At 48.1% G+C, this 16559-nt stretch overlaps 5 protein-coding genes across 8 annotated transcripts in view; 3 read left to right on the top strand and 2 right to left on the bottom strand.

Moving 5' to 3' along the window:
* The window catches only part of LOC105567179 (lipoma HMGIC fusion partner-like 2 protein), a 16068-nt gene extending 14865 nt beyond the window's left edge, over positions 1 to 1203 (bottom strand). The window contains exon 1 of the mRNA XM_012021810.1: positions 915 to 1203. The gene's annotated coding sequence lies outside the window, so the exon portion shown is untranslated. The remainder of the gene's footprint in view (positions 1 to 914) is intronic.
* A 2114-nt stretch (positions 1204 to 3317) lies between these two features.
* On the top strand, positions 3318 to 4166 carry LOC105567213. Its single transcript, XM_012021889.1, has 3 exons — positions 3318 to 3451; positions 3526 to 3669; positions 3758 to 4166. The coding sequence occupies exons 1-3, from the start codon at positions 3318 to 3320 to the stop codon at positions 4029 to 4031; spliced, it is 552 nt and encodes a 183-aa protein (XP_011877279.1). The 3' UTR covers positions 4032 to 4166.
* Positions 4167 to 4551: 385 nt separating this feature from the next.
* Positions 4552 to 6547, top strand: LOC105567178. 2 transcript variants are annotated; one of them, XR_001009326.1, is made up of 3 exons: positions 4552 to 5278; positions 5362 to 5905; positions 6520 to 6547. XR_001009326.1 is itself a non-coding variant. In XM_012021809.1 (3 exons), the coding sequence occupies exons 1-3, from the start codon at positions 5231 to 5233 to the stop codon at positions 5927 to 5929; spliced, it is 534 nt and encodes a 177-aa protein (XP_011877199.1). In that variant the 5' UTR covers positions 4552 to 5230; the 3' UTR covers positions 5930 to 6258. The 2 variants fall into 2 exon arrangements, 1 of the variants encoding a protein (XP_011877199.1); XM_012021809.1 differs by lacking the exon at positions 6520 to 6547 and having other exon boundaries at positions 5362 to 5667; positions 5750 to 6258.
* Positions 6548 to 6673: 126 nt separating this feature from the next.
* LOC105567176 (putative gamma-glutamylcyclotransferase CG2811) lies at positions 6674 to 11148 on the top strand. 3 transcript variants are annotated; one of them, XM_012021806.1, is made up of 5 exons: positions 6674 to 6849; positions 8175 to 8363; positions 9792 to 9941; positions 10035 to 10156; positions 10234 to 11148. In XM_012021806.1, exons 1-5 carry the CDS (start codon positions 6733 to 6735, stop codon positions 10268 to 10270), a joined length of 615 nt encoding a protein of 204 aa, XP_011877196.1. In that variant the 5' UTR covers positions 6674 to 6732; the 3' UTR covers positions 10271 to 11148. The 3 variants fall into 3 exon arrangements, with proteins under 3 accessions (XP_011877196.1, XP_011877195.1, XP_011877197.1); XM_012021805.1 differs by having other exon boundaries at positions 6675 to 6849; positions 10035 to 11148; XM_012021807.1 differs by having other exon boundaries at positions 6675 to 6849; positions 7548 to 8363; positions 10035 to 11148.
* LOC105567177 (protein CDV3 homolog) lies at positions 10656 to 14379 on the bottom strand. Its single transcript, XM_012021808.1, has 3 exons — positions 13922 to 14379; positions 12857 to 13350; positions 10656 to 12736 (listed from the first exon to the last, which is right to left on the bottom strand). Exons 1-3 carry the CDS (start codon positions 14099 to 14101, stop codon positions 12601 to 12603), a joined length of 810 nt encoding a protein of 269 aa, XP_011877198.1. The 5' UTR covers positions 14102 to 14379; the 3' UTR covers positions 10656 to 12600.
* Positions 14380 to 16559: the final 2180 nt, after the last annotated feature.

Below are 16559 nucleotides of genomic sequence, written 5' to 3'. Positions count from 1 at the left end.
TCATCTTTGACTTTTCATTTCTCCGAAAGGAAAAGTCAAAGATGATGTCAAGTTGATGATATATTGACCAAATTCGTGTCATATTTTGGTCAATACGACATCAAATTGACGTCATCTTGACTTTTTACTTCTCCTTGTAATAAGAATGTATTGTACTAGTACATTTTATTGATTCCCCTTAGGGTTACAAGGCGTTTTTCAAGGAACGTGCCCAAACCTCTTTAGAACACTCTCTATATCCACTTCGCTATGATGGCGATCGAACGAAAAACCAACAATGTTTTTGTTTGGTTTTGAACCCGGGTCTTCGGATTACCAGACCAGCGCACAATCCTCTGCGCCACGATCGCCACATAAGAAATGTATTGTAATATTGGTCTAAAAATGATACAATATTAGACCAATATCGCTGAATAGACATCTTGACTAAATAAGAGAAGGCGTCCATCTCACAATATTGGACTAATATGGGGAATACTAGATTTACATTATTTCCCAATATCGCGCCAATATATTGTACTACTAGGATTACTATTGTGCAATATTTACATTGATTTCGTGACCAATATTGCTTTACATTGGAAAATACCAACCAAAGCATTTCCAATGTACCCAATATTGGACAAATGTTTAACCAATGTACTGTGCTACTAGAGAGTGCATTAGCTAGATATTGGTCCAATGTTGGTTATATTAGAAATGCATTGGCCGATGTTGGACCAATATTGGAGCCAATGCACTATGCTACTAGGGTATTATCCTCGCCGGAGACTTCGCGGACGGCACCGCTTGAAAATACAAAAATCATATGATATCCCTTGTAATATCTCTTATCAGTAATAGTCGATAGTTTCGAGGGCTGTGCTGTTATACTATAAAACGTTATAAAGCGACAGCAAGCGGACGCAGCTTACTTTCCGCCGCTCCTCTTCCGCGTTCGATCCAGCACGGTTTCCGGGCAAGAGCGGCGTCTCATCGACGAGCCACGTCTCGTGATTCAGCGTGTCGAGTACCGAAGGCTGTGCACTTGAGCTTCGACGAGATGCACGCGCGATTCCTCGCCGGATCGCGTTCAATCGCGGACCCGAGACGCGCGCATAATCCGCCTCGCGTGCGGCTCGCTGGACGCGCGGGGCACGACTGAAGAACGCGCGGCGCTCGCCGGAGCGGCGCAACGAGACGCGAACTTGTCAGCCGCCGTGCACACGAGCGGGGGGTACAATCTGACGAGATCGATCTCGTCCCGACGGATAGATCGCGAACGGACACGCGCTCGCCGCGATAAATGAAATTTTCACGAAGGACGCGACGAAAGAAAAAAATACAGCAGAATTGGGCGAACATTATCGCGTATTTTGAAAACGTGACGACTCGTCGCTTGAGTCACGCGATAAGCAATTGCAACTCGACCGGTGACTCGGATAATTGTTTCGGGCGAAGTGCTCGTCGTCGACATTCAATTGTGTTAAAATTAACTAAGAGGACATAAATTTATAATAAGATCTTTTGGACACCCTGTCACGGCTCTTGCTCCTTCGACCTTTTGTTTAACGCATCTGAGCCTTACGAATTTGATTAATTAAGAGGACATCAAACGGCTTTATCGTTTGACTTGCCTCGACTTACCCCGTTAAATTTGTAGTTTTAAATTTGACTCAAAGAGCAGTCGTCGCTGCTCCTACTGGATATGTCGTTAATTTAATTAAACAATGGCGCTAAGAGAATCCATAAAATGGGTTGAATAAAAGAAGCAGTTGCTTAACTACGATTTGTGTTAAAATAATAAATTTTATCTACACATGACAGTTAAAAGTGAAAACGACACATTGACTCTCGTCGAGTCAAATTTGACTCATTGAGTCACGACGAATTTAACAGCGTATATTGATACGTGTCTCATCCAGAGTGAGGTAATATTTTTCGCAATCAATGTCTTTAATTAGAATTTGCCAGTTGTGCCGATTATTAATTTCCCACGTTGGTTAATTGTTCACTGGCGACAAAATAAGTCTTCATTCCAATTTCTCTCGTTGGTCAAGGCTCTCTTGCCGCGCGCGGCATCGACTTAGCGCCCGTCACGGCCGTCGAGATGTGTCATCGATCGAGCTCCGGGGGTTTCACGGCCGTCGTTTGCGGCGCCGTTAAGGCCCCCCCCATGGCACAAATCATTTTGGTGATGGTCCCCGCGCAGCGCCTGTAATTACAGACTTTAATCCCACGAGAGCCCGGTGGCCCAGTCTTTATCGCGCGACTCGATCCTCGCTGCCTCCTATTACGCAACCACACACCGGAGCTCGTCCGATACTTTACGTCCGATACGGCTTTTTCTCGCTCCTCCCCCTCCCTCTTTTGAGTTACGCGTGGCTTCGTAGGGGGTTAGTCACCCCTATATTTCCCGAGCATCAGATTACACGTCGTGCGCGGCGAGGGGCGCCCGCGGCGCCAGTGCCCTGCCAATATGTGACGATAAAAGGGACTTGTTCCGATTACAGGACAAAATACGGAAATTCAAAGAAGTTTACGCTGTAAAAAAAATTACATGCAAAATTCTTATAAAAATAGTCCAGCCACGCAGCAAAAATATGCAAGTCTTTGTACGCGGAGAGACTGACCCTTGATTGTTCGCGATTAAAAATCCCGAATTCGTCGTAATTCTCGCCACCACTTTTTGACATTGATTTGCCAATTGTTTTTCTTACGTCGCGGCGGAGATCGCGACGGAATCGGCTAATGTTGAAAGGTTAATCATGACAAGCAGAAGGAGCAAACACGCTGCGTCGATGAGAGACCGAGCGTCCTGGATAAACGGTTAATATTTCTATTAACAGGGAGTTAGGAGGAGAATGGAGTTGTATGCAAAACTGTCGAGATGAATGGCACGTTAAAATCGTCATTAATATTATTCGTCGCGATAGATCGCTCGGGAGGCTCGGGAGGCTCTTCTCAAGAAAATTTTATTTCGGAGTTTTTGACGCGCTGCGAGGAAAGTAACGTGGAACCGTTACCTAGTGTTGTGGTAAATCTTTCTAAATATCACCTCATCGTAGACACGTGTGTACAATTGTGTGCAACGTCACGGTTTTGCAGGCGAGAGACGACTTGGAGCGATATGCGAAGGTCGGGCCAGAAAAGTAAGCATTCCCGAACGGTCCTGAATGTCTCATCACGAAATTCGCGGTTCATTTAGGATCGATTCGGCGGAGGACAACCCCGTCTTTTACGTCACTTTCGAAAACCCTAAAAAGATGGAAGACGCACGGAGACTGGAGTGTAAAGATAAGCCGTGAAAATACGCCGATTTACCAATTATCGAACTCATGTTGTTAGACGTGACGTTCGCGTTTATGTGCGGAGTAACGCTCTTTCATTTTGCACGACAGGAAGTGTCGATTTGCATCCTCGACGCATTGAACACCACGCTGCAGAAATACAACACCGTCACGGTGCTCAAGTGAGACGACATTTAAAAACCAGCCGTGCGATTTGGAGCGCGCGTTGCGACAGCTGATAATTACATTCCCCCAGATTGACCAGTTGTCAGATAAATGCCTACGGTATCCTGCAGATAGCACAAACGCTGACGGAATTGGAATGTCTGGACGATCTGAATCTGGATGACAATCCAAACGTGCAGGAGAATTATTATCTGCTCTGTGCGCCGACGAGAAAGTGCAGTCGCAAATTCAGTACAGCCCTAATTCTCGCGGCACACGCTTGAAACTCACGAAAAAAAAAGAAGACAATTCGTGTGTTCCAGTTTACGCTATCTGTCGCTGAGGATGTGTAAATTATCCGATAACGGTATACAAAGGATCGCGAACGAGCTGACGTATCGGGACCCGCCGAACGACCCAAAACTGATCGCTCTCAACGTGGCGGACAACGACATCACGGACATCGGTGCCGAGTACATCGCCGCGATGCTTCGTACCAATCGGTCACGTATTGTTGCCAAAACGTTGCTCGGAATTGTAACTTTTGATCCCTCCCCGCGCGAAAGTAGCTTTAATGAAAATGTCCCGGAACACTGACGTCGAGTCAACGTCGAATCGACGTCAGTGCGGTCGAATGTCCCAACCGTCAGTTTTCGAAAGTAATTAGAAGTTACGCGAGTTTAATTTTTGTATTCAGTTTTGCACTGAAATTAACTTATAGGAAATTCTGTATTAAATAAGTTAATTTGGGAGGTCCAGGTTCAAACCCTGGCCGAGGTGATATTTTTTCGCAATAAAAGAATAGAATATTTAGACACTACCATCCTGTCACGGCTCTGAGTCCTCTAAATTCTTTGAAATTTGTGTTTAACACATACGAGCCTTACTAATTTATTTAAATATGTTAACTTGGCAGTTCTTTCCAATAAGATCTTAAGTGTTCACGGAAAAAACAATGTACGAGTAGCTGCTGTAGCTAAAACTTAGCAAAATAGGGACAGCTAATATTTTAGTTGTGATAGCTCAATATTTTGCTACTGTGCCTATTGTATTAGGTGCGACAGCAAACGATTTGCTGTCGTAGCAAAATATTGAGCTATCACAACTAAAAATATTAGCTGTCCCTATTTTGCTAAGTTTTAGCTACAGCAGCTACATTGTTCTTTCCGTGATTCAGAACGCTGAACGTAGTAATTTAATAGCAAAAAATTAAGTTGCCAGACTAAATTATTTTCGAAAACTGGGGACGCAGTGTCGAAACCCATCGACGCCGACGTTGATTCGACGTTAATGTTCTCGCTGGGGTAACGTTCGCGCTAACGCTATTCGTAGATCACTGCAGAGCTTGGCGTTAACCGGAAACAAGATACACGATGGCGGCGCTTCGTTGATACTCCAGGAGCTCTCTATGTAACGTTGACAGTAGTAGCGATTAAATTAAGCACATTTCTCAATTTAGGCCGCTATCTTTAATAACACGACGCGATTAGGTCCACTCTGACACACGAGGAAATCGTCGGACTTCGACGTCGCAGACTTATCGAGCTGGAGAGCAAGGTTGATAGATTATCTCGACGTGATGTTACTTTGTCCATTAATAAACAAACGATCGTCATTATAGCTGGATAGCCGAGATACCCGAGAAACTCCGGAGCAATCGAGGAAAAGTGAGACGTGGCAGCGACCAAATTTACTTCGAAATTCTAAACGAAGTACGTTTAGCGCTTTCCGAATTGTTGTAAAATTTATGTCACGGCAATTCTCAAAATGTAGCGAGCCGAGACAGTTTGTCAAAGATGAGAATTCAATCCAACTCTCCGGCGACGTCGGACAATTCCAACCAGGTATTAACCACTTTTAATAACACTTGTGTAATATTACGTGCTATGAGGGATAATGCGTAGGTATTAAACGTATATTTTCGTAGACCTTGAAAGAGCTCTCGAACAGTGGCATCGCTCATCCATTTACTAAAGAAACTGTAGCGGTAAACGGCTCCGTGGTGACTAGTGGAAATTTGAATTTGCAACATTTGAGTTTAAGTTGTAAGTTTTCATTACGTCGCGTATTATGCGAATCGATTTCCGTTGAATCGTTGCCGCAAATTACGTGTTTGCATCTAGTCAATCGCCTGACGAATAAGACATTGAAGAAATTGGTGTCGTGTCTGCGCTATCAAAATTACATGCTGTTAGGCGACTGCAGCCGAGGATTGCTGCATGTATTTTTGGAGGTAATCTTTATTATATGCACTGTATCGACGCGACAAGGAGACTCTTATGGGTGCTCTGCGAGCTTTCTCCTCCTGCGATCAGGGTAACGATATCGAAAGGGACGAAGATTGGACGGCGTTTCAAGAACTTTTGCGTCGTAGACGGCAGAACGGTCAAGCGACACGGGACGGGGTGTTTAAGGACTTTGAGGATTCCGCGATGTCGGTGGAAAGCGAAATCTTGCGGAGCAAAGTCGGCGTACGGTTACATTTACTCAGTTGATTGTTCTCACGGGTCTCCTGCGTTTTCGACATTTTATTTTAAAGATTCTTCTTTCTTTAACACTTCCAGAAAACTTAAAAAATCGTCGCCTTCCCCTCTTATTTAAGTGGCTATTTAAAATTTTACACGGAGACATCTATTTCTATATCAATTCTCATAAGCGAGGGTATATGTGGGTCAGTACAAGTCGATTATCTCATAGTCATATTGGCGAAACGTCAACATCGTTAATTTTTTGTAGTCTATTCGTCAGGGGCTAGTGTACTCGTAAAAGCCTCTGTTCACGATGCTAGAACTTGGTCCAAGTTTCAGTTTTGAAAAGTGTGTAGCCAATCAACTTGCAGCTATTCCATAAAAGCTGCCAGTTGATTAGCTACACATTTCTCGAAACTGGAACTTGGACCGAGTTCTAGCACCGTGGACGCAGGGCCTTTAGCAAAGGAGATTGAGAGAAAGGGTTGAATTGAGCGCTGCATAAAAAATATCCGCGATTTCATTCAGTCCGCAGTCGGCCGGTGCCAACCTAGTCCCCAGCTGAGGCGGACTGAAATAATTAAAATCCGAAACTTTAGAAGCCCTTCTTTCTTCAGGGTCTCCGCGTTTAGACTTCGCGATTCTCCAATTGGGTGTCTCCGCCCAGTCAGGGTGGCGCGATCCGCCGTGGCGCAGCTATTCGGAGATCTTATTGGATGAGGATCTTATCTTATCACGCGACGCTCAGCGCGCGATACCCTCTGCATCCGAGGGTATCCGCCAGCGAGCTCCGGCCGCATTGTCACTTTCGGTCGTTGCACTTCGCGGAAATGTTGGTGCACGTCGCCGCCGTTACCGTGCTCGTTAACATCGCCATTATAGAACTGGACTCCCTCTATTCCCCCTCGCCGGAGAAGAATTCGGACATGGATTTCTTATCAGACGAGGTAATTGAGCGAGTCGACGCCCCGATAAAGAAGCGCGTCGTTTACGGTCGATATTTCGCGTTGAAAATTCTGTTCCCGCGAATTTGCGCTGTTTCACGCGCATTTTTTTTTTTGGAAATCCACTATCCCTCTGTTAAGTTACGAAAACTCCATCTCCGTCATTACTTTCGCGTGTAAAGAGTGGCAATAAAAGGTGTAATAAAATGCGAAGAAGATCGTGGAATTACAGTCGTTCATATCTCGCGCGTGCGAATTCTCTGTACATGCAGTGATGGACAGAATGGATGCAACAATATTTTTTTTTATGAGCTGGCTAAGACGCCCGCCACGGATTGTAGGGAGGTCCCAGGTTCGAATCCTGGCTGGGGTAATACTTTTCGCAATAAGAATTTTAATTGCCCGACACGGTCGACAAAAATCACCGATGTTATTAATTTATAATTACTGCTGGCGACTTTAAGAATATTTTTAATAGTTTTTTTTTTAATGAGTTCAGGAACGCGCATCATCCACAATACAACCAACATCGGGCCAATATTTTACCCAATGTTTATAGCCAATGCACTGTGTGCCACTTGGGGAATTTCTTAAATGATTCCCAACCCAGAATGCACGTACCTAAACTCACAACGCAACCATTCTGTCCGTCGCTGCACAGCTGACAATGAGTACCAAATAATTTTTTTTTTTTCAATCAGGTACCAGCGTAGCGCGCACTTAATAAGCGAGTGAGGTAGTTTTCGACTCCATGCTTCACATTTCATAGCTATTACGTCACTGGGGGTGCAATCGAATCGCATTTTACATCGGGGATGAACAAGTGAGCGCAGTTTGAAGCAGCTGCATCCGCGTTGCGTAACTGGCCCCATGTCACATCTACATTTTATACGCGTTTGTCGTTCGCCGGCAAGTAATTCTAAATAATCGCGCCGATCGACAGCGCCGACATCTAGCGCCGACATTCCGTCGTCCGCGCCAGCTGACACGTCGTGCCGCTATCGCCGTGCCGTCAGGAGTCCCATGTTTATTCTCTCGCCGACCTACGCGAGCCCACGAATCTCGAGCGGACCTCGCGCGGATTCTTCGGGCGCGGGGGACCCTGCGTGACGCGCGGTCTGCTCCGTAATCATCCCTCGCCTCGACACTCCGCGGCAGGAAACCGTTTCCGAATATAGAATTGAACATCGGCCGTTATCTCCGGTTCGAGTCGCACGAGTTGCGTGACGTAACGCGGCGACCTGGCGGCGTCCGGTCGCGATATGCCGCTGGCCGGAAGTCACGTGTAGCGCCCGCGACTTTCGAAAATGTACGAAAACCTGTTCAAGAGCCCGCTCCACCGCGTGTTCGTGTACGGCACGTTGAAGCGGGGCGAGCCGAATCACGGCCTCCTCAAGGACACCGCGAACGGCTACGCCAAGTTCCTGGGCGTCGGCAGGACGACGGTCCCGTATCCCCTGGTGATCGCCACGAGGTACAACATCCCGTTCCTGCTGAAGAGACCCGGCACCGGCAACGTGAGTCGAGGAGGAAGAGTCGAAATTTCCAGCTAATTTCGAGTCCTCCGTTTCACCTTGCGACATGAATTCTGATTTAAAAGACTTTTATTCGTCGCGCTGTCGCAACCGACCCCTAGTGGCGCAATATATTGGCGCGATATCCGGGAATAATGTAAATCCGGTATTCCCAATATTGGCCCAATATTGTCAAAGCCTTGTGTCCACGAACCAAGAACTTGGTCCAAGCTCTAGTTTCGAGAAATGTGTACCCAATCAACCTGCAGCCATTCCATAAAGCCCAATGTCCACGATGCTAGAACTTGGTCCAAGTTAAGAGGCTTGTTTTCTATTGCTGCACTGGTGAACTAGTGCAGTAAGCTAGAATGAGAAAAAATATACTTGTCCTACTCTAACTTATTGCACTAGTTCACCAGTGTAGCAACAGAAAACAAGCCTCTAGTTTCGAGAAATCTGTAGCCAATCAACGTGCAGCCATTCCATAAAAGCTGCAAGTTGATCGGCTACACGTTTCTCGAAACTAGAACGTGGACCAAGTTCTAGCAACGTGGACATTGGCCTTAAGAACCGCAAGGTGGTTGGCTACGCATTTCTCGGTATTAGAATTTGGACACAGTTCTTGGATCGTGGACACAAGGCTTTAGATGGACGCCTCCTCTTATTTAGCCAATATGTCTATTCCCAGCTAGCACGAGACACTCCCATGGACATTTTAAGAAATATTCTCAAAGAATATTGGAAATATTCCATAGGCCAATCTTACATATTTATCTCATGTTCGTGGAACATTCGACTGGCATTACTATAAATCTACTTCGAATGTGAACAGAACAATCTATCGAATATAGCGTGTCGGTTGTATATGGTATGATCACAGATTTCGCTTGCCTTTTGCATAAGGGCCTGTGCCCACGATGCTGGAACTTGGTCCAAGTTCTAGCTTCGAGAAACGTGTGGCCAATCAACTATTGCAGCTATTCCGTAAGAACTGCACGTTGATTGGCCACACAGTTCCCGGAACTAGAACTTGGACCAAGTTCTAGCATCGTGGACACAGACCTTAAGGTAAGTGTATTGCACAATAAACAGTGTGCAATACATAAACTCGATGAATATTCCAAAGACATTCTCGACGAATAGTCTAAAAACGTTCTTCTTTGTTATGAATATGAATACGATTTCTAATTGTAACGATCTATCTATACATATATAGAATATTTGCACTCCAGAAGAATATTCATAGAACTATGTGTGCTATCTGGGAACTGGCCCTTAAGGGCCAGTTTCACAAACGCCGGTTAACTGTTAACCAGAGTTCAGCTCCCTAACTTTTTCCATCTTGTTATCTAAGACGAGACAGAGAATAAATTCTTCGATTAGCAGTTAACCGGCTTGTGAAACCTGCCCTAAACGATTGATTCTAAACAGCACGTGCTCGGAGAGATATACGATGTGAACTCCGACATGCTGAGGAGACTGGACGAGCTGGAGGAACATCCCAAGTTTTACGAGCGCACGGAGGAGAAGGTTCTGCTAGCGCCGGAGGCCGCGCTGAAACCTGGAAAGACTTTCGAGGAGGTAACTCGATGGGCTTACACGCGCGTACATCGAGCGTTAACGCAACGTGGTGTCTGTATTTTTCTTCTGACGGACTCGCCTTCTCTTCCCCAGGTCGGCGAATCGACGAAAGCATGGATATACTTTCTGCCGAGATACAAATCCTCCCTGCTGCACGGCGCCATGTACGCGTCTTACACCAACAACGGGAGTCACGGGCTCAAGTACTGCGAGAAGTATGTCCGCGATTTGTCCTACGATCACAGGCAGGAGGTGCAGTAGATCATTGCCGGCGGCTTTTGTCTCTTTGCAGCGACGAGGACGCGTCGAGCGTCAACGACGTTCTTTGAATTTTCGATCGAGCGCGCGGCTACGGCGAGCGCTCTCTCCGCCTTGGGTACCGTTAAACCCTCGTGAATTCGGGGAAAGTGACGATACGCGGAAAGCAGTGATTCACAAGGCTGTTTCGTATCGTGCGCTCGACGTGGCGCACGACGATCTTGAATATTTTTAGGGCGGCAGCTCCACCTCTTCGGAACCAATTAGATAAAAATAATTTATATACGATTTATACGCATTCATATAAAATTTGCTTTATATATTTGTGATACAATCGTTCCTGTGCTAACAGTCCAATTTGTTGCCTCGAATCTTGGGAGAGAATTAGCCGACGGCGATGTATAAAGTAGGATCTTGCAAGAGGAAGGAGCGAAAGAAACTGGCATGAAAGTATAATCTCGGTGATTGATTTTATTAAATACGTCACGTACGCTCGCATCCCACACTTACGCGCACTCTCACTTCCTGACATTCTATCGCTCGCTCTCGTGTAACAGTAGCGATAAAATTATTGTTATCTCAATTATTCTGTAACAAAGGGCAGGCTAGTCCGCGTTGCCGCGGCGATCAAAATCAAACTCGGAAACTGTCTCCAAGAGGCACCGGTGTTGCGCGTCCCCGCCGCGTGCTTAAGTTAAAATTTCACCCGGCGCGTACGTTCGTCCGCAGCCAAGCGTATCCACGACACGTGGCTATCGCGGAAAGACGACCGCGCGCGCGCGCGCGCGCGCGCACGAGGCTGGATTGAGCGGTCGCGCTTCTCTTCGCTTCGGGAAATCGGTTCGTCGACGATGTACGGTACGGCAAATTAAAAAAAAAATGCTCGGAGGCAGTACGTACGAGTTATCCTAAGAAATTTATTTATAAATAATCACATTTTATCACACGTTATACAAGAATTCTTATTATTATCTATCGTTTTCCGTATGGCATTACTCCCCGTCCGCGTGCGTCTCGCGAACAACACGCGTCACCCCGCCGAGGAGGATCCGCCCAACGGGAAACCGTTTCCTCTTCCTTCACTCCCCCCCACGAAACGGATTCGATATTTATTCGCCGTGCATACTTCTTCTCGGGAAAGAAACTCTTTGCATCAACAGAAAGAAAAAAGAAGAGAAAGAATTATACAATTGTTAACAAAGGCGTACGTAGGATTCCCGTTTTATGTTTGACATAACGTGTGTATGTGTATGTGTCTTTCTCCCTCCTATTTTGTGCACAACACCACCGCGACGCGGTAGCTTGTGTTTCACGCTTTAATTAACTATTTTGCCCCTCGTTACTCTCACTCAAAGTTGCGTTCGTGTTACTTCGTCGTCGTTACTCCTCATTGTTTCCGCGCCGTTCCAAAGCCCAACCCCGCAAAATTCGATTAATATTATACATATATATATATATATATAACTTAATTTATCTAGAAATTTTCGTTCGTTGACGCACGTTTTGAGCGAAGCGACACTCTCCCTCGAAAGTGGAGAGAATGAGAGAGAGGGGGAGAGAGAGAGAGAGAGAGAGAGAGGGCCCAAGAAGCGTCCAGCGATTCTTCGAGAATTGTTATTCGAGAATGGCTCTCGTGCAGAGCCGCTGGCCATCAATCGCGTGAATTTCGATCTCGACGTTGCCGTGCCGATCTCGAAGCTTATCGTGTTCGGACGTAAACGGTGATCAGTCCTATTTTCATCGATAATACTCATTGAGAAGGCATCGATCGTGGCAGTAATTATGCACGCTAAATTAAAAGTAGCACCGTATAAAAGAAAGTGCGAATACCACGTAAAATACCTTAACGAACGATTACTCTTTTCCTTTTAGACTACAATCCGCGTAGCGGTAACGCGTTACCCGCGGTAACAACGTCGTTTCCTGTCCGGTTTTCTGTGATCTTTTTTATTTTGAGGATTCCAACCAGAAATCCATTACCCCCCCGCGCCCTGACGTTTTCCTGGAAGCAGCATACTACACACTATGCTGATTACAAAATGAAATATAAAAGTCGATTTCCACGTTGTCTGTACGGTATGAAAATAAGCTTGCGCACATGCACGATATTCATTTCGAGTTAGTTACAAGGTCCATGAGCGCACGTGTGTGTGCAAATACCTAGAATCAGCGATCCGTCCCCCCCCGCGATCATTTCAAAATCGCCGACGGGACAACCGGAATTAGCACACCCCCGGGTCTTGTCAGGTCGGGGCGTGTGTACGTGCATACACATTCTATAATATACACTGCGTCCTAGTCTAGAAAATAGATTCTCTCGGCGAGGTTGGGCCGCGAAGCGGAGAGGGGCGACGATGTGATATTGATTGCATATTGTTTGATTCCGTCGGGACAGGCGTTTTCAGCTCTGGTCTTGCGACAGGGCGCCGTATTTGTTGCCGAGGGAGAGCTTGGGCGTCTGGGCTTGCGAGTCTGGCACGTTGTATCTGCTGCCGCCCCGGTTGCGCACCTCCTCAAACGCGCCTTCGTCTCGCCGCCTGCAACGGAGAGCAATCGTCATTGTAGTAACAAGCCGCACCCTCTCAGGACGTTAATCGCGAGATTAAATATTCGCGGCGGGGGAACGTCATTGCGAGGACCCCGGTCTCGTGTCTTACCGTCTGGCCCCCCATGGACCGCTGCCGTTATTTTGCGGCTGAGGCTTGGAGTTGAGGGTAGGGAAGTACTCCTCGCTACTTATATCGGGCGCGATGTTTCTGCCTCGCGGTCGCGGACTGGCGAACGTGGGTTGATTCCGTAAGTGCGGCGCTTTGTAACTACTCCCAGTCGAGGCGGCTGCGGCGGCGGCGGTGGTGGTGGTGGCGGCGGCGGTGGCGGCGGTGGCGGTGGCGGTGGCGGCGGCGGTGGCGGCGGGCGGGGCGGCGGGTTGAGTGGGCACCGCATCAGGCGCTTCCTTCGGTACGTCCGCCGACTTGTTCCATGGTCCCGTGTTTTTGCCACCCTCGCAGGGCTCCCCGTCGGAGTTGACCTCGAAGTTACCCCTCTCGTCGTCCGACTGCGCGTGAACGGTGTCGTTTACCGTCAAGTGTCCGATTTTCAAACCACTGTAGTCCTTCTTCTCCTCCTCGAACTCCTTCCACTCGTCCTCGTCCTAAAAGCAAAAACGCACCCGTGACTCACCAGCTCGCAAAACTTGGCGGCTATCGTTATCGCGATAGGCCGAAATCACGTGACTCCCGTGCACGACACCACCCGCGGCTCGTGGCGCGTCGGCGATCGCAACTCGCGTGCGAATGACAGGTCGGAATAGCCGCGGCGGGGGGGGAGGGAACCTACTCCGCCAGCTGACACGTCGCCGCACACACGCCGCTTTCCGGCGAAGTTTCTCGAACGATCAACTCCGTCCACCCTGTTCGCGGGGGAAAAGAGAGGGGGAGGAGGGTCCGAAGAGCACGTGCACACGCGGAACAGCTGCGGCGACGCGCGCGGGCGATCCGGCGTGCCCGGTGGTTACGTAAGGCGGCCGCCGGGTCGCCCGTGAGGCACGTCGTCGCCGCCGCGCGTCGTCGCCGTCGGCGCCCGCTCCACGCGGGCCGTTCCCCCGTTCGCGAGATCAAACATGGCAGCGCCGTGGCGCGGACACGAGGTTCCGGAATTCCGCAACGGGGACGGGAACCGCGAAGAGGTCGCCGCCCGCGCCGCCGTCCGCGTCCGCGTCTTACCTCGGTGTGCTGGGACTCCTCGCCCTCGGGATTCACCGGCTTCTCCTTCGGCTTGGGCTTCTCGACTCGCTTGCCCGTCTCCTCCAGTTTCTTGGCGACCTCGTCGGTTGTGGTGAATTTCTTGCCCTTGGCCTTCTTCCGATCTTTCTTGGCGAAAAAATCGTCCAGGTGGTCCGCCATGGCGACGAGAGACGGAGTCCGGGTGGCGCGGCGACGGGCGACCAGCGGGCGGAGAGATCTGGCGACGTGCGAGGGCTCGTGAGCACACACGGGCGCGCCGAGAACACGCTTAGATCACGGACTGACCGTGGCATCCGCCGTGCTACTCCACATGGGCTTATCTCCGCCGGAAGTCGCCAGCGTCGACGCGCGCGCGAGTCAAGCGAGCGCCCGACGTAGACGCTCGCGGCGTGACGGAAAACGCAAAGCGGGGCCCGGGGTCTCGGCGCGGCGGTTGGAGGGAGCGCGAGAAAAAGTCGACGGCGAATCGACGCGTCGTCCGCGTCCGATCGGCGAGACGCGGGACCGCGCGTAGGGTCGCGCGCTACTTGCCAGCAGAAGACCACGGAGGCGCGCGGATCGCGAACGCTCCTAACCTGAAAACCACGCGTCGTCTCGCGCACGTGACGGGCGATCGGGAGCGAGTCGGAGGCGCGCGAGCGAGTCCGGCGCGAGGGAACACGTTCACGCCGTTCCGCCGGCGACGCTGATTCTCGTCGGCCGCGCGCTCTCGGCGACGAGACGCGCGAGGCGTGCGAGAGCGTAAAGGTTAATCCTCGCCCCCGGTGTCGCTGCGAGGGTAGGAGGGAGGCAGATGGCGTCGCTCGCCACTTCCGGAATTTGAACGGCCGAGAATGACGGAACGCGACGGCGAAGCAGAGAGTCCCAGTCTACAATAGATTCTTTAAGCCCTGAGCCTTAAGAAATTGACCAATCACGATCAAGTATGAGTAGAATACTGTGATCAGTCAATTTCTTAAGGCTTGGGGTTTAAATCTCTATTGTAGACTGGGACTAAAGCCTTGTGTCCACACGATTCAAGAACTGTGTCCAGGGGCCCGATTCTCGAAATCATTCGAAGAAGAAACGTATACGAATATTTTGCTCTGACAGAAAAGTTGAAAGTCGATTGGTTAAAGCCATGCGAATAGCCAATCAACTTGCAACTTCTCTGTAAGAACAGAATTTTCGCATACGTTTCTCCTTCGAATAAATTCAAGAATTGAGCCCCAGGTTCTAGTTCTAAGAAATGTGCAACCAATCAACTTGTAGCTTTTATGGAAAAGCTGCAAGTTGATTGACTACGCATTTCTCGGAACTAGAACTTGGACACAGCTCTTGAATCGTGGACACAAGGCTTAACTCCTGGTCCACAATCTTGCTTCAGTAAGCTGTAAACCTTTTGTGTAAGGCATTTATTCCCCTCACTCTCACCTGTGATTGGTTAATTTCTTACGGCTTAAGGCTTACAGCTTACTTAAAGCAAGATTGTGGACCAAGGGTAATTGACCAATCACAGTCGCGTATTCTACTCATACTTGATCGTGATTGGTCAATTTCTTAAAGCTTAGGACTTAAATCATATATTGTAGACTAGGATTCATGCTTTCTTTTCGGCCTACAGAATGCAAAAGGACATTACTTGCTTTCGTGTTCTCATTTGGAATACAGTTATTTATTTATTACTTTTTTTCCATTGAAAATATTTCTCGTATGTTATAGCGAACTCGATTGCTCGCACTAGTGCGCACTGAAGGTTTGTTTTCTGTTCCTGCACTGACGAACTAGTGCAGTAAGCTAGAATGAGAAAATATATACTTGTCTTACTCTAATCCTGTGGAACATTAGACTCTCATTGCCCTTCCTCACATTGATTATTAATATTGGAGTCTATTATTGTCTAATTTGTTGCACTAGTTCACCAGTGCAGGAACAGAAGACAAACCTTGAAAGGCCTGTTTATAGTCAATAAACTCTTACATCTAACTTTAGACCTGTTCGCGTCGCGTGTCCCAACATGCTCCTGCTTGCCGCAACGACCAATACCGTCGCTTAAATCGTAAATAAAATGACGGTATTGGTCGTTGGGGCAAACCACGACGCGAACAGACCTTTTGTCTTAAATACAGGTTCAACGAGTGTTTAGCCAAAAGAATGATCCGTATGGATGCTATACAAATTATTTCACTGGCTAAGAGATATTTAAGACGATCCTTAAATATAAGAATCGATTGTAAACAAGCCTTAGTGTGCACTCAGTGCGCACCGGTGCAAGCAACCGAATTCTCTATTAGCAGAGGGAAACCTGAGAGCGGCCACGCCGGGCGTTTTACTTACTTGTTACCGTTTCAGGAGACTGTTTTGCGCGCCCTTACGCCCATCTTTACTTTCGGAACTAGTTCATTACGCATTGCCTGACTCTGCCGATAAAATTTCCGCTTGGTGCATGTCCGTGCTATGCGTTCGGACATCTAATTTATAAAATTTACATTGGCTACATGAAAAGAGTTGTATCGGAAGATGCATAGCAAAACAGTTTCAAAAGTAAAAATGGGCGTGAGGGCGCGCAAAAGGGCTTGAGCAGAATGGCTGTCTTAAGGCCAATGTCCACGATACTAGAACTTGGTCCAAGTTCTAG

This window comes from Vollenhovia emeryi, unplaced genomic scaffold, assembly GCF_000949405.1.
Source record: "Vollenhovia emeryi isolate VEMERY1.0 unplaced genomic scaffold, V.emery_V1.0 DF939140.1, whole genome shotgun sequence".
In the NCBI taxonomy this organism is placed as follows: Eukaryota; Metazoa; Arthropoda; class Insecta; order Hymenoptera; family Formicidae; genus Vollenhovia; species Vollenhovia emeryi.
Note: the sequence above shows the minus strand (reverse complement) of the source record. Positions and strands in the feature narration are given on the sequence as shown.

Coding starts and splice junctions, on each gene's coding strand:
- LOC105567213 (XM_012021889.1), top strand. CDS start 3,318: ATGTTGTTAGACGTGACGTTCGCGTTTATGTGCGGAGTAACGCTCTTT. Junction 3,452..3,525: donor AACACCGTCACGGTGCTCAA/GTGAGACGACAT, acceptor ACATTCCCCCAG/ATTGACCAGTTGTCAGATAA. Junction 3,670..3,757: donor CTCTGTGCGCCGACGAGAAA/GTGCAGTCGCAA, acceptor CGTGTGTTCCAG/TTTACGCTATCTGTCGCTGA.
- LOC105567178 (XM_012021809.1), top strand. CDS start 5,231: ATGAGAATTCAATCCAACTCTCCGGCGACGTCGGACAATTCCAACCAG. Junction 5,279..5,361: donor CGTCGGACAATTCCAACCAG/GTATTAACCACT, acceptor ATATTTTCGTAG/ACCTTGAAAGAGCTCTCGAA. Junction 5,668..5,749: donor TGCTGCATGTATTTTTGGAG/GTAATCTTTATT, acceptor TCCTGCGATCAG/GGTAACGATATCGAAAGGGA.
- LOC105567176 (XM_012021805.1), top strand. CDS start 6,733: ATGTTGGTGCACGTCGCCGCCGTTACCGTGCTCGTTAACATCGCCATT. Junction 6,850..8,174: donor TGGATTTCTTATCAGACGAG/GTAATTGAGCGA, acceptor AACCTGTTCAAG/AGCCCGCTCCACCGCGTGTT. Junction 8,364..9,791: donor AGAGACCCGGCACCGGCAAC/GTGAGTCGAGGA, acceptor GATTCTAAACAG/CACGTGCTCGGAGAGATATA.
- LOC105567177 (XM_012021808.1), bottom strand. CDS start 14,101: ATGGCGGACCACCTGGACGATTTTTTCGCCAAGAAAGATCGGAAGAAG. Junction 13,351..13,921: donor AGGAGTCCCAGCACACCGAG/GTAAGACGCGGA, acceptor TTTTGCTTTTAG/GACGAGGACGAGTGGAAGGA. Junction 12,737..12,856: donor GGTCCATGGGGGGCCAGACG/GTAAGACACGAG, acceptor TCTCCGTTGCAG/GCGGCGAGACGAAGGCGCGT.